The 23,149-nt window shown below is 40.9% G+C and overlaps 1 protein-coding gene across 6 annotated transcripts in view; it reads right to left on the bottom strand.

Moving 5' to 3' along the window:
• Window positions 1–23,149, bottom strand: part of BLOC1S6 (biogenesis of lysosomal organelles complex 1 subunit 6) — a 114,542-nt gene that overhangs the window by 43,820 nt on the left and 47,573 nt on the right. For 5 of the 6 annotated variants that reach the window (XR_004810930.2, XM_025472905.3, XM_035709106.2 and 2 more), the window contains exons 2-3: window positions 17,335–17,467; window positions 4,351–4,492 (exon numbers count right to left, since the gene is read on the bottom strand). Coding sequence is in view for 5 of the 6 variants with exons in the window: in XM_025472905.3 (XP_025328690.3) it covers window positions 4,351–4,492; window positions 17,335–17,467 (275 nt within the window). In the remaining variant the exon portion in view is untranslated. Of the gene's footprint in view, window positions 1–4,350; window positions 4,493–8,996; window positions 9,131–17,334; window positions 17,468–23,149 lie in introns of those variants that run through there. The other variant, XM_049104013.1, reaches the window with a different exon arrangement.

Genomic DNA, 23,149 nt, shown 5'->3' with positions numbered 1-23,149 from the left:
AGATAGCTTTACTCGCAATTTCTACTGAACATATAAGAAAGGAATTATACCAATTCTCCACAATACCTTCCAGAAAACAGAAGCAGAGGGAGCACCTCCTAACTCATTCTACGAGGCTAACGTTACCCTAAAACCAAAACCAGGTAGAGATATTACAAGAAAGGAAAACTATAGACCAGCCTCTTTCATGAATACAAACATAAAAAATCCTCCACAAAATATTAACAAAATGAATCCAACAATATATAAAAATAATTATACACCACAGTCAAGTGAGATTTATTCCAAGTATGCAAAGCTGGTTCAATATTTGAAAATCAATTAGTGTAATCCGGGACATCAACTGACTAAAGAAGAAAAATCCTATTGTACGATGCAGAAAAGGCATTTGATAAAGTCTAACAATTATGATTAAAAACTCAAACCAGGACGCCTAGGTGGTTCAGTGGTTTGGAGGCTGCCTTTGGCCCAGGACGTGATCCTGGAGTCCTGGGATCAAGTCCCGCATCGGGTTCCCTGCATGGAGCCTGCTTCTCCCTCTGCCTGTGTCTCTGCCTGGCTCTCTCTGTGTCTCTTGTGAATAAATAAATAAAATCTTTAAAAAACAAAAACAAAAACAAAAAAAACCTCAACAAACCCGAGAAAAGAACTTCCTCAACTTGATAAAGAACTTGATTAAAAAAAATAAAAGCCTCTAGCTAACATCATACTTATGGGGAACTAGATGCTTTCCCTTTACAACATAGGGAAATATCGTCTATTCTCACTATTCCTACTCAACAATGTACTGGAAGTTCCAGCTAATGTAATGAGACAAGAAAAGAAAAGAAAATGTATATAGATTGGAAAGGAAGAAATAAAATTCTCTTTGTTCACAGATGACATGTCTGCCTCTGTGGAAAATCCCAAAGAATCAACAAAGTATATGAGTATAGAAAGGTTTCAACAGGGATCCCTGGGTGGCGCAGTGGTTTAGCGCCTGCCTTTGGCCCAGGGCGCAATCCTGGAGACCCAGGATCGAATCCCACGTCGGGCTCCCAGTGCATGGAGCCTGCTTCTCCCTCTGCCTGTGTCTCTGCCTCTCTCTCTCTCTCTCTCTGACTATCATAAATAAATAAAAATTAAAAAAAAAAAGAAATGTTTAAGAAAGGTTTCAACATACCAGATTAATGTATAAAAGTGAGCTGTGAATAACTAGAAAAGTTACACCTTTTATAATAAACTCCCCTCATATAAATTCTTCATTATAAATCTAACAAAATATATATAGAAGTTATATGCAAAAACTATAACACTCTCATGAAAGAAATAAAAAAAAGATCTAAGCAATAGATATTCCAGGTACATGGAATAAAAAACTCAATTTGTTAAGATATCAATTTTCCCAACTTGATCTAAGTTCTATGCAATCTCAATTTAAATTCCACCAAGCTGTTTTGTAAGTATCAACAAACTGATTCTAAAATTCATGCAGGGGATGCCTGGGTGGCTCAGTGGTTGAGCATGTCTGCCTTCAGCTCTGGGGATCAAGTCCCAAGTCCTGCATCAGGCTCCCGGTGGGATGCCTGCTTATCCCTCAGCCTATGTCTCTGCTTCTCTCTGTGTCTCTCATGAATAAGTAAATAAAACCCTTAAAAAAAAACAATTAATTTAATTTAATTTAATTTAAAAATTCACACAGAAAGTCACAGAATAGCCAACACACGATGAAGAACAAAATTGGAAGACCTACACCACCCAATTTCACAATTTACTATAAAACTACATAAGTCGAAACAGCATGATATTAGTGAAAGAACAGACACTTGATCAATGGAACAGTATAGAAAGCTCTTAAATAGACCCACACAAATACAGACAACTGTTTTTTGACAAAAGAGCAAAGGCTGGGGCACCTGGATGGCTCAGTCTGTTAAGCATCATCTGTCTTGGGCTCAGGTCATGATCCCAAGATCCCGGAATCAAATCCCTCCTCAGACTCCCTGCTCAGCGCAGACCCTCTCCCTCGGCCTGTCACTCCCCCTGCCTGTGCTCTCTGGCTCTCTCTGTCAAATAAATAAATAAAATCTTAAAAAAAGAGAGAGAGAGAGAGCAAAGGCAACCCAGTGAAGACAGGATAGTCTTTTCAACAAAGGTGAAGGAACTGAATAGTGATATGCAAAAGAAATTAATCTAAACACATATCTTACAATCTCATAAAAACTCAACAACAGACCATAGATCTAAATAAAAAACACAAACTAAAAAATCTAGAAGGAAACACAGGAGCAAATCTAGGTGACCTTGATTTGGAGATGAATTTTTGCATGAATATCAAAGTACGATCCATGAAAAGAAAAATCTGGTAAGTCAGACTTGTAAAATTAAAAACTTGGGACACCTGGGTGGCTCAGCAGTTGAGCATCTGCCTTTGGCTCAGGGCGCGATCCCGGAGTCCCAGGATCGAGTTCTGCATCGGGCTCTCTGCGTGGAGCCTGCTTCTCCCTCTGCCTGTGTCTCTGCCTCTGTGTCTCTCATGAATAAATAAATCTTTTTTTTTTTTTAAGATTTTATTTATTTATTCATGAGACACGGGGGGGGGGGGGTGTCACAGGCAGAGGGAGAGGGAGAAGCAGGCTCCATGCAGGGAGCCCGATGTGGGACTCGATCCCAGGTCTCCAGGATCACACCCTGGACTGAAGGCGGCGCTAAACTCCTGAGCCACCTGGGCTGCCCATAAATAAATCTTTTTTAAAAATTAAATTAAAAACTTCTGCTCTGTAAAAGATACTACTAAGAGAACAAAAAGACAAACCACACACTTGAAGAAAATACTTGCAAGACATATGAAGGACTTGTATCAAAAGTATACGAGGAACACTTAAAACTCAACAGTAAGAAAATAACCTGATTTAAAAATAGGCAAAAGGTCTGAATAGACTTACTGTATAATCATGAATTTGTCTGATCTTTGTTCCAGGTTCCTGGAATGTCTATTTTAAGACCCTTGTAATTTCCCAAATGATAGGAGTATCTTCATTATTCACGAACTCCTCTTAGAGCATGCCAGGGTTTATGCTAATAAGGTGATGGGGGCTGTTCATGCCAGAAAATCAATCACATGGTTACAACAGGGTTGGGGCTTCGAGCCAAGTGTTATCAGTCCATGTGACATCATGACTGGTATCAGCCCTCTCGCCAGAGAAGTTGGGGAGGGTGTAGGAGAGTGAGTTCAATTACATGGCCAACGATTCAATCAATTATGCTTACAGAGTGAAGCCCCAATAAATACTCAACTCTACTCATCCAACCTCCCTACAAAATCTTTATGACTTTTTGCCATAAGAATTTACTAGCTTTAAAATACAAGGCATACCACACACTAGGGATAAAGAAAATCTCATGGGAATTAGCAGAAAACCAAAAGTGTTGCCAATTCCCTAACTCAAGGAGTGTACCACACAGAATAGAAGGTAGTACCACTTTCATACTTATCACCTTTCAAATTCAAGGATTATAACATTACTTACTAATATGTACAAAATGGATATAGTGTTTTATTCTCCTCTCCTTTTGCCCTAATACAGGCTTGTAAGGTAAATTTTCAAAGGGCAGCTCATAGCCAGTTCATAGCTAACCACTAGGAAAAGAAATGATAGGCCAGCTAGGGCAACCACATGAGATCCTACCCAAGAGAAAGTAAAAGGTCAGTCTGCTTTTCTGGGTGGGAGCTGGTAAAGTTAGTATATATTTTTGCATACTGATCCACTTCATGAAATCCTGTTTTTCTCTTGGTGTATCCTTCAATCCTTTAAGTAGACTTATCTAATAGAAATAAAATGGGTCCTCTCAAAAATATACTTAAAGATTTTTGGCAACTCATGTGAACCAGTGACTGAAAACAAATGTGACTCTTATGGGGGCAATTTTGCAACACTACTCAGAAACCGGTGTATACCCATCCTGCAACACTCCCAGTAAGCAGTATTTTCAAAAACACTCTAGGAGTAGTATTCATTTCACTTTTTACATTTAAAGTTTTATTCTTTTATTTTATTTTATTTTTAGTTTTTTTTTTTTTTTTTAGTTTTATTCTTTTAAGTGATCTCTACACCCAATGGGGGAGGGGGGCTTGAACTCACGACCCCAAGATCAAGGGTCACAGGCAGATTGAGCCAGCTCAGTGCCTCTCACTTTTTACATTCAAATTACATTAAGTACTCCTTCACTCCCATGTGCTAACACTAAAGACAGAAATATTCAACTGTATTAAATGTCACAAAATGTTATACCTGAATATAGTACATACACGTGTAATTTATGACTATGCCAAAGGGGAAATGAGTGCATTTATGGTTTTAGCTAGCTCACGTGAGTTCCTGAAGAGCTTGTTTTGATCTCTGCAGATCTGGCAAGTAGTGAGAAAGCAATCCTTCTGCCAGCTGCTCCACAGCTTTGTCTTCTACAGTCAAGTCCTCTAGTAATCCTTCATCTGGTGAAGTGTCACTTAAACCTGTCCCCAAGAAAAAATCAAATGTAGGAGTTGTTTAAATGGACATGGGGGTAAAAGAGTACTGGGGAGGAAAGGGGCTGGCAGTGGGGTTCAGAGCACAAACACAGGATACTACAGGCATCCTTCCTCTGCTTTTTTTAGCTTACCTTCTGAGTGTATTCTAAAAAACAGGATATAAGCACTCAAAAAATGTTTTTAAGCCATTAGTATAAGGCAGTGTCTGGATTAAACGAACATTAATATATGTAAAACATATTCTATATGGTTACATATTTTTCAGGGCAGAGGATTTACAGTTTTCAATGGATTATTAAGTGTCTGAGGCCTAAAAGTGGAGTCACTGAATAAAAGCAATAAATTCTTCTTTCCAGAAGCATGTAGAAATTTTATATACATATAAATGCAATAACTAAAAAAATTTTTTTAAATGAATGTAAGTAAAAATGTGGGTTAACATTTACTTTGCATATAGCTTAATATCTTATTTACATGTGAAAGGAATGTCATTTTATCATTTGTTAGGAGAAAGATTTTCAAAGGATTTCTCTTCAGACTCAGCACCTGAATTTACCCTAGAAAACAGTGTATCATAATTGCATGGTCAGTATACACATCTCAACACAATGCCAGGAACTATGCCTCATACTTCTCCTTCAAATAACAGTATAAGCACTGTGTCAGACATTCAAAAACATCTAAAATGAATACTCATCAATCACTACTACTACCAAGAAAAGTACAAAAGAATTTCTAAACAGGGTTCGATGAATGGACAGGGATGCCTGGGTGGCGCAGCTAGTTGGACATTTGGCTCAGGCAGTGATCTCAGTGTCTTGAGATCAAGCCTTGCACTGGGCTCCAGTCAGAGAGGGGCTGCTCCTCCCCAACATGTGCACATGCTCTCCCTCTCAAATAAATAAATAAATAAATAAATAAATAAATAAATAAATAAATAATTAAATACACATGCACACACATATATAATAGGAAAAAGTGGAGTATTATGGATATTGCAACTGATGTATACCATCAGATGAGAAGTGAATAAAGTATATCTGAAAATTAATGCCATTGCTTGAGGCTTGGTTACAGTAACAGTGCAAAACAGCAACTCTCTTTAAGGAAATAAAGAAAACAAGTATTACAGATAAACAATAGAAACACCCAAATAAGGATATGTCAACTTTAAGGAATAACAACTAATACACTTCCCTCACATTAGATAGACATTTTAACTCACAGACCTCGCCCTATTCTTCCCCAATCTTTTGGTTAATTATGGAAGAGTCTAACTTGCTCACACTTCTAAATACATTAAGTTACTAAGTTCAAGGCACTTCACTGTGGGAGATTAAAGAAAAAGAAAAGGATCCTTACCCTACTTATAACAGAAACATTAGATACACACCTGTATTAGCACTAGTACTAGTGCACTAGTTTCCAGGGCTCGATACAGAAGAATTATAACATATGAGAAGTGCCATTAGCAAACCAGAAACTGTTACAGGATTTCAGAGAAGAGAAAGATCATGTTCACCAGGGAAGTCTGAGAACAACTTCTAAAGGAAGTGTGGGAACTGGAGCTTAAGCTTGCAGAATGGATAGATAGATAGATAGATAGATAGATAGATAGATAGATAGATAGATAGATTTATTTATTTATTTATTTATTTATTTATTTATTTATTTATTTATTTATTTATTTATTTAAGTCACAGAGAGAGAGAGAGGCAGAGACATAGGCAGAGGGAGAAGCAGGCTCCATGCACCAGGAGCCTGATGTGGGATTCGATCCCGGGTCTCCAGGATCGCTCCCTGGGCCAAAGGCAGGCGCCAAACCGCTGCGCCACCCAGGGATCCCCTAGAATTTTCTTTTTAAGTATTACTCATTGTAAAATCTTAAAACTCAACAAGACAGAGATATAAGCTGAAAAGTAAAAATACTCTTTCTTGGAGAGCTAGGCTGGCTCAGTCAGAAGAGCATACACAACTCTTGATCTCAGAGTTATGAGTTCAAGCCCCACACTGGGTGTGGGTGTAGATTACTTAAAAATAAAATCTTAAAAACTCTTTCTCATTCCCTTATTCCAGTCACTCTGCAGTTTCTTACGTGGCCTTCAAAAAAATTGTCTTTGCATACCCATGCATAAATCCTGTTTTAATCATAAAGGAAACTTACACATATTGTTCCTTTCTTAAATATAAATATTAAATATCTTCCATATGCACATATACACATCTACTACATTATTTTGAATAGAAAAGAATTCTACCATATTGGGGCACCTCGGTGGCTCAGTTGGTTGGGCATCTATCTGCCTTCAGCTCAGGTCATGATCCCAGGGTCCTGCTCAGCGGGGAGTCTGCTTCTCCCTCCGTGCCTATCCCGACTAGTGCACGCATGCTCTTTCTCTCTCTCTCATCAAAAAATAAATAAATAAAATTCTACCATACTTTGCTTACCAGTTCTCTGTTACGGACTGAATATTTGTGTGTTGTGTGTCCCCTCTCCCCACTTCCCCTAACAAAATTCTCTTGTTAAAGAAAGTCCCAACCTCCAAGGTAATGGTATTTGGAGGTAATTGGGTTTAGATGAGGTCAAGAAGGTGGGGCTCCATGATGGGATTAAGATAAAGAGAAACTGGAACTTTCTCCCTCCACCATGTGAGGACACAGTAGGAAGACAGCTGTCTGCAACATCAGAAGAGGGCTCTTACCAGAACCTAATAGACCAGCACATAGATCCTGGACTTTGTAGAGCTCTAGAACTTCTGGAAATAAATGTCTGTTGTTTAAGCCACCCAATCTATAGTGTTTTGTTGTAGCAGCCCATGTAGACTAAGATATCTAAGGATGGGTATTAGGTCATTTTCACTTTTTACTATTTCAAACAATGTTGTCCTGAGCTGCCTCGTCTTCATATATCACATCAATGTTCTGGTAGGATAAACTCTTAGAATAATGGGACAAAGGGTTTAGGCGTTTCTTAAACAGACATTGCAAAATCGCCTTCCTAAAATACAGCACCAATTTATACTTTCACCATCAATCTTTGAAGCCTCCTATTTCCAAATGAGTAAGAATTCTAAAGAAGTGGAAGGAATACTATACGGTTTTTTTTTTTAATTTTTATTTATTTATGATAGTCACAGAGAGAGAGAGAGAGGGGCACAGAGACATAGGCAGAGGGAGAAGCAGGCTCCATGCACCGAGAGCCCGATGTGGGATTAGATCCCGGGTCTCCAGGATCGCGCCCTGGGCCAAAGGCAGGCGCCAAACCGCTGCGCCACCCAGGGATCCCTACTATACGGTTTAAAAAAAAGAAAGGCTACATAAGGAAAGGTGGGAATATGGGATTGCTCTGGAAAAAGAAGATAGTTTGTGGTGTCTAGAGAATAGGACATATGCAATGTGAGCTTATAGGACCAGCCCATGGGGATCCCTGAGTATCAAGCTAAGGGGTTTGACCCTTTAGTTAATAAGTAGTAAGGAGCCATTTTAAGGTTTCCAAGCAAGAAAATGACTGAAGCTTTATCTTGGGGCAGTGATAGGACAACAGTGGGACAAGTGCAGTGAAAGAGTGAGAGACTGGAGGTGGATAGACTTACAACTGTCCCTGTCAGAGTGAAACTACAGAAAGGAGATGGAAACTGAGGAGTAGAACCACCTAGACCAGAGGTAGGAGGCAGGTGAGAGGACAGTCAAGAGCAACGCCAGAGTTCCAACGGACAGGGACTTGGCACCATTAGCAGAATCCGACTCCTACAAGCCCAGTGCAAGGCTTGCGCAAAACCACCGCGTCCAAGTATCGGGCAGGCAGAGGCGGCGGCAAACCGCACATAAATACAAGGAAGTCGTATTTATGGAAGCAGCTTATGAAAGTGTAAAGAGGAGGCGATCACGGAGGAGAAGCATGACCAAGAAAGAGCTGAAAACACTATTTTCAAGTCGCTCCTATATTCCTAGAACCGGAGATAAAAGTCTTGCCTTTCTCATCCGAGGTTCCTCATCTGGAAAGAAATCGTTTGGACTATTTTCTCAATTTCCCCAAGGACGGCACATGAACAGTGCCATCCAGGACGCCCGGCAAGTCTGTTTTTCACATTCAATGGACGGCGTGGGTTATCAGGGCTTAAGCCGCTCCTGGAACTCAGGCTAAGAGAGCTGCCGGAGGACCGTTGCCGAGCAAGACAGCACTCCGCGGGTGAGGCGCCAGTAACGCTTGGATACAGCAGTTCACCGGATCCGCCTGACAAATTCATCCTCAACCACTCGCGCCTAACAAGTAGCCAAAAGCGCCGGAGTCACACCCAAGCGCAGGACGACCTCTCCGCCCACCGCTCCCCGTCCAGACTTCGCTTCCCACTCCTTCCGCGCGGCACCGGCGCGGCGCGACTCCCCACTTCCGCGCGGGGGCCGGAGCCTCGGGGACCCGCCGCTCTCCTCAGCGGAGCCGCCCGGGAGACCCACCCACTCGGGCCCCGCCCCGCCCCACAGCACGTACCCGGCGTCGGCTCCCCGGGCCCCAGGCCGTGGGGTGGCCCTGCCAGGGCCCCGTCCGGGGACGTCGGCCCAGGAACACTCATGTCCTTCCCGCTGGGCACAGGGAAGGGACAGTCTGTGCAGACGGTCAGCTGCAGTAAGAGGGCACTCAACGCGTCCAGCGCCCGGCCGGACCCGAGCGGCAGTCGCACCCGGAAATGACGGAAGCGGAAGACGGTGTGGCGCCCCGCCCCCGGCCGTCCCCTCTTCTTGCCTCCGCCTCCGCACGGCCGCCCGCGGCGCTGCTGGGACTCCGCGCTGACGTCGTCGCAGTCGGGGGCGGGGCGCGGCGTCGGAAGAGTCAGTGGTCCCGGTGGTCGCGGTGGTCGGGGAGCGGGGTGGAGAAGGGGGCGCTCCCTGGTGGGCCGCCAGGGAGGGGAGAGCTTCAGTGTCGAGGGTGATCGTGCCGTCGGGCTTTGTTCGCCGAAGCCCCGCACCGCTTTTCAGGTTCTTGTCCGTGTTCTGGAAACACCTGGACAACCGGGAGTGCGTGCTTTCCCCGCGGCTCGAGCCGTTTTTTTAAAAAATGGGTCTCTAGCGCTTTGAGCCTCGGACTGGCTAATTGGGAATTTGCCGAAATTCCGGTCTCCCCTACTTGTTTTAGGTGAATGATTTTAAGGCCTGGATTGCAGTATCTACTGGGCAGATTCAGCCAAATTACCGGAAACTGCGCGTGCAGAGTTCCTGTGGGATGACGTCACGGTTTTAATGAAAAACTTAGAAATGAGCAGAGGCAGCCCCAGACCAAATAGGAAGATGACCTATGCGCTCCTGCCCTGGATCCTCTCACCTTGAGTGTAATAATGGCTTTCTGATGTTGCACCCCAGAAGCGCCCGCTCCCCGTTTTAGGGGGGCAACGAAACCGTTTTTTCTTTTTTTTTTCTTTTTGCCAAAACCGTTTTCAAAGAAATGTAGATTTATGTCGAGCCTCAGAAACCTGCACCTGCTGCCCATTGCTCTTACTAGTGCATGCACACCCTCTTGGCCACCTTTCCTTGCTTACTGTCACGGGCTTAGTCCCCAGAGCCTATGAATATGTTAAATTTCACCCACAAAGGCTAAGTTAAGGTTGCTAATTATTTGACTCTAAAAACAGATTATTCTGGATTGTTAAATGGGCCAAATGCAATCACATGGGTCTTCCAAACGAAAGGGGGTGCACAGGGAGATGTGACTTGGAAGAATGATTGGAAGGCTTTGAGGGACGCCTGGGTGGCTCAATGGTTGAGCATCTGCCTTGGCTCAGGGCATAATCCCGGGATCCCAAGATCGAGTCCCACGTACCGCTACCGGCATGAAGCCTGCTTCTCCCTCTGCCTATGTCTCTGCTTCTCTCTGTGTCTCTCATGAATAAATAAAATCTTTAAAATGGGGGGGGGGGGGGCCTTTGAACATAGAGGAGGAGAACCATGGGCCAGATTTTTTTTAAATTTTTATTTATTTATGATAGTCACACAGGGAGAGGGAGAAGCAGGCTCCATGCACCGGGAGCCCGATGTGGGACTCGATCCCGGGTCTCCAGGATCGCGCCCCGGGCCAAAGGCAGGCGCCAAACCGCTGCACCACCCAGGGATCCCCCATGGGCCAGATTTGTGGTAACTTCTAGAAGTTGGAAAAGACAAGGAAGTGGATTTGCCTCTAGAATGGAACTCGACTCTGCTGACACCTTAATTTTATTCCTAGTGAGACCTATGTTAGACTTCTGACCTACAGAACTATGAGAAAATATATTTGTATTTTAAATTTGTGGTAATTTCTTACCGTGGCAATAAAGTAGTGCACTACCCTTCAAACATCCTTTGTTCCTTCCCAACAAACTACTAAAATCATGCCCTTTGATGTCTGCAGTGTTCCTGCTCATGCTTCAGCCTGGAATATTCTATTTTTGTCAAAGTCCTACTCATCTTTCAAGGCTTGGCCTAAGTAGTACCTTTAAAATGATTCACAATCCCACCTCCCCATTCAACTTTCAGAAATTACAGTAATAACCTTTGCTCAACTACAAAGCATCTGGCTATTTAGCACTTAAACCATTCTTCTATTAGTTATTTCCTTTGACTTCCTTTATTAGATTTTAAACTCCAAACAGAAACTCTTATTCACAGAGAACCATACTGAGTTTTCAATAAATATTTATTGAATGAATGAACTATTGGTTCTCCAGAGCCAAATTCCAAATACCTATAATCTTCAAAGTCTGAATCATATAAGATTGCAATAAGCTTGCCTGGTAACCCTGATTGATTATTAGTATTATCCCAACTACATATTAAGGTCCTTTAGAAAAGACCTGTGTCCCTCCTCTTTATCTCTTAGCATAGTATTAAGCATACTACTTGGATTTTAAGACTGGTTAATTGAATTTAATAGGATGAAGTTAAGATGTCACACCCTGCCTGTTTTTATCATCTTCTATTTCACTTTCAAGAAAGATTCATGTTAAAAATTTTAATGAATGTTCTTTTTCAACATTTTACTTTGATGTGACAAAAAAATGCATCAGCTAAATAGACAAGGAGGACTCTGCCAGACCCATCTTGCTTTTTTTTTCTCCTTTTCCTTCTTTCCCCTACAGATTTTAACTCGTTGTATCAAGTGCTTGTTGAAGATCCAGATCCATTATGCAGGTACTGTGCACCTAATATTGCATATGATAGCTCAAAACATAAGGTTGGAATTTGATGCCAAAGAAGTAAACACAGTTCATTGAGTCATCTATGTCTTTCAAAATACCCTTCATTTACCCATGGTAGGAGCCATTCTCTCTCTCTCTCTCTCTCTCTCTCTCTCTCTCCCTCTCTCCCTCTGTCCCTCTGTCCCTCTGTCCCTCTCTCTCCTCCAATCCCTCTTTTTTGGTTCCCAAGTTTTATTCAAGAAATCATACAAAATATTGCAAATAAGTGAGTTTTAATCCCCATCTTCCTTCTCCTGGTTAATCTGGACATAATGTGGGCAGCCCAGGTGGATCAGCGGTTTAGTGCCACCTTCAGCCAAGGGTATGATCCTGGAGACCCAGGATCAAGTCCCACATCGGGGTCCCTGCATGGAGTCTGCTTCTCCTTTGCGTGTGTCTCTGCCCCCCTCTCTCTCTCTCATTCTCTCTCATGAATAAATAAAATCTTTTTAAAAAATTGGAAATAATGTAAATCACTACTCTTTGCTGGGAGCAACTACACACAACCAATCACATAGATTATTCTTCAAATATTTTTTGGTGAGATGTTTTGACTACTGGAAAAAGTCAAAAGTCACCTCAGAAGTTACGGGAATCTTGCTCTTGCTCCTTTCAGTGGTTACAACCCCTCCACCAAGATTCCCAACTTTTTTATTCACTTTGATTTTTTTTTTTTTTAGTCCAAGCCTACTTATTTGGTCACCTTGATTCTCTCTTGAGGAAACTGCTCAAAATTGGCAGCATCCATGGTTGTTGTTGTTTTTTTAAGATTTTAATTATTTATTTGAGAGAGAGAAAAGCACAAGCAGGGGGAAGCAGGGGAGAGGGCAGAGGGAAAGGGAGAAGCAGACTCCTGCTGAGCTGGAAGTCTGATAGCTTGATCCCAAGACCCTGAGATCATGACCTGAGTGAGCCAAAGGAAGGTGCCTAACCATTTAACCTACTGAGCCACCCAGGCATCCCCATGATTCCATCTTCTACAGGGCAGTGCAGTCAAGGGTAAACTTCAGAGCTTGCTTTTTTTTGTTTGTTTTCTTGCTCCCCTTCACCATAAGCTTTTTCATGGGAGCCATGGCAGCAGCAGAGGCAGAAAGGGGGTCGTTCTGTTTTACACATCAATCCATTCTATATACCTTAGTTCCTAAGAATGGACTAGCCACCATAAGGTATAAAAAAGAGGTAGAAATTCTGGTTTCTATCCACCAAGAATTTATGTTCTACCATTTATATGTAGTAGGATTGGAGAACATGACGGTAAAGTGGAAATTATGTGGAATAGATCTAGAGGATTGTAAAGGGTGTAATGATGTCATATTAGTTTCCTATGCTGCTATAACAAATTACCACAAACTTAGTAGCTTAAAACAACACAGATTTATTATGTGACAGTTCTGGAGGTCAAAAATCCAAAATCACCCTCAGTGGGCTAAAACCAAGGTGTTGGCAGGGCTGGTTACTCTGGAGGCTCTGAAGAAGACTGTCTGCTTGTCTTTTCCAGCTTCTAGAGAGTGCCTGCGTCACTTGACTGCTGGCCCCATGTCCCACTGCCTTTTCTCCTTCTACTACCATTGTAGCATCACCTCTTCTACTCTAATCCTCTGGCCTCCCTCTTATAAGGACCCTTATGAGGACATTGAGCCCACCTACATAACCCAGGATTACTTCAGCATCTCAAGGTCCTTAATTTAACCACATCTGCAAGGTACTTTTTGCCATGGAAGAGAACATTTATTTACAGATTCTGAGGAATTGAAAGTGGACACCTTTGGGGGTGGGGGCCATTATTCAACCAACCACAAATGCACAGTCATATAGTACACAATTGGGAAGTAACTAGAGAAATTTTTAAACCTTAAAAGAGGAAATGAACTTAAGCCAAGCCTTGAAGGTCAAGTCAAATGTAATATACAGAGAAAAAATAGTAAAGCCTCCCAACAGGAAAAAACACCACAAGTAGCAAAACAATACTTCAGACTCAAGGACTTCAAGATGCTGTCTTTGGGAAAACAAAACTAACCCAGATTCAACAGTGAATAGAAAACCTAACAAAAAAAGGTGTTGTATAGCCTTTTAGGCCGAAATAAGTGAAGATGACAAAAGATAACACAAAGTATAATCATAGTGTAGTCATATAGCTCTGAAGAAGTCAGTCCAAAGAAACAATGTCCAGAAAGAGTTAAATACTGTATATATTCATAGCAAAAGAAAAACAAGCCCATTTGTCCTTGAAATCCAAAAGAGAAAGAACTAATATAATGTAATAAATACATCAAAACTATTTTTGTTCACCTCAATTTTGTGGTTTTCCTTAAGTTTTCCTATATCCTTGACTTTTGCTAACTGAAAAGGAGTAGGTAGGTAGGGGATTCAAGTAAAGAAAAAAAAAATGTTAATACATGAAGATTTTCTACTCTTTTTATTGATCAGGACATCCTATATTTAGAATGTGCTAAGACTGATAAATCTACTCCCAGTTTAACCTACTTCTCTCACAGGATTTGCTTCACTTTCCCCTTTATTTTTCTCCATTCTTTACCAGAAACAGAAGAATGTGGGAGAGAGGATAAAAAGACTTGAGTGAGGCATTGTCTGGGTGGCTTAGCTGGTTAAGTGGTTAAACCATCTGCCTTGGACTCAGTCATGATGGGGGAGGTGGTTCTGGGATCAAGTTCAAACCTCAAGACCGGCTCCCTGCTCAGTGAGGAGTCTGCTGCTCCCTGCCCTCTCCCTCTGCCCACTCTCCCCAACCCCTATGCTCTGTCTCTCAAATAAATAAAATCTTTGAAAAAAAAGAAAAAGATTTGAGTGAAAAAGATGTAGAACTAGGGCCTTCAGAGAAAAAGCATGGTAAAGCGGAAAATAGAAAAACATCTCAGCCCATGACATTATACTTCTAGTGGTTTAAAGGAGTTGCCCAATTTGAACACGCTCACACAGGGTATGTGCTCACAAAATAATAAAAAAGGAAAGGGGCGGGCGCCTGGGTGGCTCAGTTAGTAGGTCATGCAACTCTTGATCTCAGGGTTGAGAGTTTGAGACCCACAGTGGGTGTGGAGATTACTTTGAAATCTTAAAAAAAAAAAAGAAGGAACTGAACATAGGAAATCAGAGAAGTAGGTGTACTAAGGGAAAATCGTTTACCATTTTATCTATGGCTAACCAATCTAAAAGTTCGCTTAAGCAATTTTAACCACTTTTATATATTTACACGAGAAATATTCTTTTACATTCACAAAGTGCTAACATACTTCCACTCACTGTAACTCTGCTACTCTTTCCATCATTCTGTAAAAATAAAGAAAACCCTCACTAAAGTAGAGTCAGGAAGCTAGCAGGGGGAACAGTATTGCTCAGTTACAGGAAGGGCCTGTATTGCTCATCAATAACAGCCCCACCAGAGAAAAAATACATTGCATCTCCTATAAGTAATCAACTACCACTGCAATTCAGCCAGTAAGAAACTCATCACACTGAACTTTTGCTTTCGTCCAATGGACTTTTATTCAAAACAACCCTTCCAACTTCCTCCTCCTCCTTCTCCATAAAGTCACATTCTTTTTTTTAAGATTTTATTTATTTATTCATGAGAGAGAGAGAGAGAGAGAGGCAGAGGGAGAAGCTGGCTCCATGCAGGGGAGCCTGACACGGAACTCGATCCCAGGACTCCAGGATCACACCTTGGGCCGAAGGCAGGCGCTAAACCGCAGAGCCACCCAGGGAATCCCCATTCTTCTTTATTGGATTTGCCTGTGGGTTTACTGTAGCGTGTATTCCTCCTATTACAATTCTTTGTTATTCCTGGATAAACCCATTTTTGCTGGTAGAACAACTGACAGTTTTCTTTTTTTTTTTTGTCTGCTTTTTAAATTTATTTATTTATGTATTTATGTATTTATTTATTGGAGTTCGATTTGCCAAACAGTTTTCTTTTTAAGGTTAACAATTCTTTCATTGCACTATGTGAGAAAACATATTTTTACATGGATTATTTCACCAACACACTCTCCTAACCTTGCCACCAAAAGGTTTATAAAAATATATGCAGAGGTCAAAAGCAATGGCTTTGAAATGTTTTAAATAGACTGAAGGACATCTTGGTTGCTTCCAAGTTTTGCCAATTATGAATCAATTTGTGTAGACATAAGCCTTCAACTACTTTGGGTAAGTATCAAGGAGCAAGATCAGTGAATTTGGTAAGAGTATGTTTAGTTTTTTTTAAGAAATTGCCAAACTGTCTTCCAAAGTAACTGTACCATTTTATATTCCCACTGGCAATGAATGAGAATTTCTATTCTCCACATCCTCACAAGCATTTGGCAATGTCAGTATTCTGGATTTTGGCCTCCTAATAGGTGTGTAATGGTATCTCATTGTTGTTTTAATTTGTATTTCCTAATAACATATGGTGTGGATCTTTTCATATGCGTATTTGATGTTTATCCTCTTTGGTGAAAGGTCTGTTCAGATCTTTTGCCCATTTTTAAATCAGGTTGTTTGTTTTCTTGTTAAGAGTTCTTTGTATATTTTAGATAATAGTCCTTTATCAGATATGTCTTTTATAAATATCTTCTCCCCTCCAGTCTGTGGCTTGTCTTCTTATCCTCTTGATATTATTTTAAAAATGAAAACTTGAGGGGCACCTGGGTGGCTTAGTTGGTTAAGTGTCTGACTGGCTCAGGTCGTGATTCTGAGGTCCTGGGATCCAGCCCTGTATTGTGTCTGGTTCATCTGGCTAGCTACTCAACCGGAAGTCTGCTTGTCCCTCTCCCTCTCCTCCTTCTGCCCCTCCCTCACTGTGTTCTCGCTCTAGCTCCCTCTATCTCTCAAATAAATAAATAAATAAATAAATAAATAAATAAATTTTATTTATTTTTTAATGAAAACTTGAACAGAACCTAGAATAGAGAGCTGGTTGTCTCCTTGAAAAGAGGGAAGATTCTCAAGTCTCCCACAGTAGCACCTGATCTTTTTTGACATTTATGGGTAAGGGTATCTTTCTGAAATATGCAGTGGAAATAGCAAGAGATCTGATGTCAAAGATGTGTTTCAGTCATAACTAAGACTTTTATTAGCTGTATTAGGATTTTTTTTTATTATTGCAGATGAATTAGTCCAAACTTGTCTAAGCCAAACAGGGAATTTATTAAGTCACTGAACTTGAAAATCCAGGAATTGATCTGGCTTCAGGGATAGCTATATCCATTTCCTCAAATGAAATCAGGAATATATTGCTCTCATTCACTCACTCTCTCTCCCTCCCTCCCTTTCTTTCTCTCTTTCATTCTCCACTGGGCTTTCCTCCATACTAGCTTCACTCCAGCAGCTTTCCCTGGAAAACAGCTCCAGGTTCTCATAGTTCTTACAGCTCTCAAGTGAAGCCAATTCACTCCTAGAATTCATTTATTTCATTCTCTTAAAAGCAATACAAAACAGACACCTGGGTGGCTCAGTGGTTGAGTGTCTGCCTTTGGCTCAGGTTATGATCCCAGGGTCCTAGGATTGATTCCCTCAGGGAGCCTGCTTTTCCCTCTGCCTATGTCTCTGCCTCTTTCTCTGTGTCTCTCATGAATAAATAAAATCTTTAAAACAAAAAACACCTTAAATTACTTGGATCACAATGCCTACCTGTATACCACTCTCTGTATCCAGGGGATATAGAAGATCCTGATGGGCAAATGTGGGTCCCATGTAATGGAGAGAGGTTGAGCCCCTTGATTGACAGTCCTCTTAGGAGTTCTAGAAAGGCACAGGAGTAGTTCTTTAAAGGAAAATCAGAATCCTGTTACCAAAAGGAGGAAGGAAATTGGCCCAACCAAAGCAACAGATGTCAAATATATCAGTTATGAGATTTGAATTAAGGCACTTAATCTCTGTGGTAATCTTAATCTCTCTGCTTTTGTTTTTTTCATCAGGAAAAAAGGTAGGAAGATGATAATACCAGACCCACTACTTGATATAATTCTTGTGAGTAAGAATCAAACATTCCATAAAACATAGGAAGGATCTGCAAATGGTAAAACACTATAGGAAATAACAGCACTCCCTAACTAGGTACTCATGTGCCAGAAAAATATTATTTTTGTTATTAGTGCCTTGGTTACATATATTCACCAACCTTAACTTGGTTTATTTCTATTTATTTATTTATTTATTTATTTATTTATTTATTTATTTTCTTAACTTGGTTTCTTAAATAGACTTCTATGGTAAGACAAAAGAGACTAAATGATTTAAATAAATATCAGAGGACTTCACAATTCTGTATTTTATTACAAACTTAGTTCTTTTGTACAAATCAATGCCATACAAAAGGTAGTTTTGAGGAAGGGGAATATCCACTGGCTAAGCTGAAAACTAATGTTCCAGACCTACAGAGTTAGAAGATCAAGTCTTGAAGTATAGAAAATACCACCAACACCAAGGCTTTCTTCAGCATCAGGACCTCTTTGAATGTTCTCATTTTATTGAGGGCGGGGGGGAAACGGGTGAGGGGTCTATTTTCTTCCATTTTTGTTTAGCATTCTGATGTCTGACTTATGATATTCATGAGTAAATGAATATTCATAATATTGAGCGGTAATCATTTGAAATATTAGTGCTTTGGTACTATTAGTAAAACTAGTGACAACTTTATTGTTAAAATTGTTAATAATGGTTCAAAAGACAATAATTCTTTCACGTTAGAGTTTTCACAAAATTCATTTGTTAATCTTAGTGTGTAGATATCAAAGTGGAAACCAACCATTATTGCTGTTTCTCTTTCTAGGTGATGCAGAAAGTGGGGTTTTAATGACTATAGGCAGGATATATTATTCCAGTACTGAGCTTTCCTTTTAGGATCGATTTATTTAGGAGCACCTGGGTGGTTCAGTGGTTGATCATCTGCCTTTGGCTAAGGGCATGATCCCAGTATCCTGGGATCGAGTCCCGCATTGGGCTCCTTGCATGGAGCCTGCTTTTCCCTCTGCCTATGTCTCTGCGTCTCTTTGCGTCTCTCATGAATAAATAAATAAATTTTTAAAAAGGATTTATTTTAATTAGCTAGGGTCTATTTATCATGCTTCATTAAAATTGCTAAATGTAGTACATGCATTAGCTTTCCATAATAGTCCTTATTACTTACTTAAAAATATTCTCTTCACAATGTTTATGAATAATTTCCAAAGATCCTCCAGACCAGATGGTGAGATGATATATAAAAATTCACTTTCTTTGTAATGTAATGAGGTCAATAATAGAGTTCAGAATCTCCACTGCTTTTTTCAATTTAAAAATTCCTATAGGGATGCCTGGGTGGCTCAGCAGTTGAGCATCTGTCTTTGACTCAGGGTGTGATCCTGGGGTTCTGGAATTGAGTCCCACCTCAGGCTCCCTGCATGGAGCCTGCTTCTCCCTCTGCCTATGTCTCTGCCCCCCCCCCCTCTCTCAATCTGTCTCTCATGAATAAATAAATAAAACCTTAAAAAAAATTCCTATGAATCAGGGCATCTGGGTGGCTCAGTGGGTTAGGTGTCTAACACTTGGTTTTAGCTCAGGTCATGGTCTTAGGGTGGTGAGATCGAGACCTGTGTTTATGCAGAGTTTGCTTGTCCCTCTCCTTCTGTTCTTCCCTGCACTTGTGTGCTCTCTCTCTCAAATAAAGAAAGAAAAAAAATTTTTAATTCCAGTGAATCAAGTTATTTTTTTAAAGGTTTATTTATTTATTCATGAGAGACACAGAGAAAGGCAGAGACATAGGCAGAGGGAGATGCAGGCTCCTCGCAGGGATCCCCTCCTGGGATCACAACCTGAGCCAAAGGCAGATGCTCAACCACTGAGCCACCCAGACATCCCAAAACAAAGTATCTTAAAATCATTGCCCTAGTTTTTGGCCTTCCTATAAATTTACCATCAATATGTTTTGAATTATCTTATGAAAGTGACATCATTAATTATTCACTTACCTTCATCTTTTAAGTAATTTTTTCTAAACTGCTCATTTAATGTACTAGATGAAAAAGCACATTTAAAAGCATTAATTTTGGGGCACCTGGATGGCTCAGTCAGTTAAGCATCTGCCTTTGGCTGCCCTGGCTCACCAGGGTGGTGAGATCCAGCCCCACACCCTGCTCCCTGCTCAGCGGGTAATTCTCCCTCTGCCCCTCCCCCTGCTCATGCTTGTGCTTTCTCTCTCTCTGAAATAAATAAATAAAATAAAAAATAAAAGCATTAATTTTTAGTAACAGCTGTTAAAAACAAGACAACAGTCCCCAAAGTCATTTAAGCTCCATGTCACCAAACCAGATTTAAATACACTTTTGGCTCTCCCAGAAATGCAATTTTAAACCTGTTCCATCAGAAATCACCTGATGGACACTAGTTAGGTCATCTGCCTGGGAGACCTCTGCCATCTCCTAAAGGGAAGTAACTTTGCAATAAGCAATCCGCTTTCTTGCCAGTATAAATTCCGAGTCCCTGCTCCTTTCTGCCTGTGAAAATCTTTCATTTTGTACAGCTCCTTGGTGCTGCTTTCTATCTGCTAGACTGGATGCTGTCTAATCCAAGTCGATTTTTGCTCAAATAAACTCTGAAAATATTTAATATGCCTCACTTTAACTTTTAACATAACTAAAGATTTCCAAGTGTCATTTTACATTTTAGGGTTTTGGAAAAGTCTCTATTATAAGTTCTCGGTGTGGGCGGGGGGGGGGGGATGGACTCTTAATTTACATAAAGACACGAATACAGTCTGTCTGTATTTCATCATAAACCTGATAGAACTATTCCTTAATGTCATGACTACTGCAGGATTTTGCCAGTTCTGGTTGCCCTGAAACCTGTTAACAGATTTCAACCAAATGAGATTGAAGATCTAATTGGCTGTATTAAACGATTCATGAATCAGCACCCCATCTAGCAAGTGGAGAGGCACTCTGAGGAGTTGTACAAAATGCAAGGTTTTCATAGAGCGTGGGGACAAGAAAGTCTCTAGCAAAAGAAAAGGATTGTTCCAAAGGAAGCTGTTTGTCTGGGGCAGAGCAAGGCCTCTTACTATGCAGATTACCTCACTTTTGGGGGATGGAGAGGTCCCAGGTGACAGACTCTTTGGCACTGGTGGAAAGAAACATTTCCTGATTGACGCCTTAAGGCCACTTTTCTTGGGGAGGCCAATTATATTCGGGTATTAAGCTCCAGGTTTGGGAACTCTAAGTAACATCACTTGAGGCCTGCGATTTTTTCTTTCTTTCTTTCTTTTGTTCTTTCTTTCTTTCTTTCTTTCTTTCTTTCTTTCTTTCTTTTTTTTTTTAACAATTTTCCCTTCTCATTGGACTCTCAATTTCACTGAGATGTGATCAAATTTTAAGGCATTAGCACTACTCTCAGCTACTGCTCTGCAGTTCACAGGTTTGTTGCTCCTTTGTGTGGGATCTATAACTTTTTTACTTAGCCTTGTGATGTAGGTGATGGTTTGTTCAACTTCTTTAAGTTGGTTATTTTCCTCATACCTTAGATGTTCCAGTCTTAGAGAGTTCATTTGCTTGGTGGTTAGCAGCTATAAACATATTTAAGGCTTTTGAGAGAATATAATGCACCAGGGAGATTATTATAACCAGGGAGGATTACTATAAGCAGGGTAATTCCTAGTATTTGGAGTGTACCTTAGAGCCATGGTCCCCAGGACCTAAACCAATCAAAATCAAATAAGCCAAAGAAAGACCCCATGGAAGGAGTTCACTTTTTTAAACCAAACAGTTTTAACCTCCCCAGGAGGGTAAATCCAGACATAGCAGGTGGTGTTGGACACTGCACTAACACCTCCATGATCAGCTGAAAGATAATCAAGAGCTATTCAATTATTAAGGATAATTTTAACCAGAGAGTCTAAGGATTTTTGGGGGGCTGCTGTTGCTTTAGCAGATTTTGTAATGATTTTAAGAATTAAGTTTTTGTTCAAAGCTTCATTTGCATTTATCCCTAACCGGGGAAATAGGAACCTGCCAAAAGAAGTATCCTTTTTTTGTTTTAAAGGTTTTTTTTTGTTTTTGTTTTGTTTTTTAATTTAGCTATTCATGAGAGACAGAGAGAGAGAGGCAGATACATAGGCAGAGGGAGAGGTAGGCTCCATGCAGGGGGCCCGATGTGGGACTCAACCCTGGGACTCCGGGATCATACCCTGAGTCAAAGACAGATGCTCAACTGCTGAGCCACCCAGGCATGCCAAGAAGTATCCTTTTTAATTTAACTATGTAAATTTAGGGACGCCTGGGTGGCTCAGCTGTGTATCTCTCAGGAATAAATAAATAAAATCTCTTAAAAACAATGTAAATGTAGAAGAGTTACCAATGAGATTGTCACCAGCTAGACCCCAAGACCTTTTACTGCCCACCTGCTTATACCCACCAACCCTTTGTCCCATGTTTTTCCTTTAGCTCATCTTTCCAGCTTATCTCTTAACTCAGGCAAGAGACCTGAGTGGCATAGCTCCATGATGGAAACTGAAACTGCCCTTTAAGCAGTAATGACTGCCCTGACAAGACCTCCATCTGGCCCAGACCACCCAGACCAGTTGAAGCTCAACCTCCAACTCACACCTGTGCAGATGGACCAGGGAGTCACCCATGGAGACTGATGACAGCTACCTTTACCTCATTATAATGCCAAAATCTCTGCCCAAGGACAAGCATAAGCCTCATTGACATAACATACAATGTATGTATAGGCATGTTTCCTTAAGGCACATGCACACCTCTACCTACAAGAATTCCCATGATATCCTATGCTGCAAATCAAGTTTATTATATGTGACAACTCCACTTGATATAGTTTCTGTGACTCACCAAAGGAGCAAACTCATGTTTGTTCAGTTGTAAGATGTCTTATTTTATTTGTGAAAAATTGGAGGCACAGTTAGATTTTTCCCCACCCTGAATAAAAGAGGTAACCATGGGGCACCTTGGTGGCTCAGTGGTTGAGCATTTGCCTTTGGCTCAGGTAGTGATCTTGGGGTCCTGGGATCAAGTCCCACATCCGGCTTCCTGCAGGGAGCCTGCTTCTCCCTCTGCTATGTCTCTGTCTCTTTCTGTGTGTCTCTCATAAATAAATAAATAAAGCTTAAAAATAATAAAATAAAATAAAATAAAATAAAATAAAATAAAATAAAATAAAATAAAATAGGTCACCCATCCCCCCCTTAGCAATGACCTGGGAGATACTGCTGGGGAAGCCATCCTTTTGGGCCAGTGCCAGAAAAGGACAGGAGAAGAAAGAGAAGGGTTTTGTGTTTACAGTATGATGTCTTGATCCAGCATCTGGGGTGGAGGCAGTCTACACCTTGATGTCAGCTACTTTTCTTCTGTCAATTTGATTTAGAGGTCTCTAGCATCTTTTCATTTTACAGCTGGGCCAGTGGTCAGGAGCACTTGGGACAACCCCTTTAAGGGCATGAGGACTGTTTTTCTCT

This window comes from Canis lupus, chromosome 30, assembly GCF_003254725.2.
Source record: "Canis lupus dingo isolate Sandy chromosome 30, ASM325472v2, whole genome shotgun sequence".
Classification (NCBI taxonomy): Eukaryota; Metazoa; Chordata; class Mammalia; order Carnivora; family Canidae; genus Canis; species Canis lupus.
This window is presented reverse-complemented; position numbering and strand designations above follow the sequence as displayed.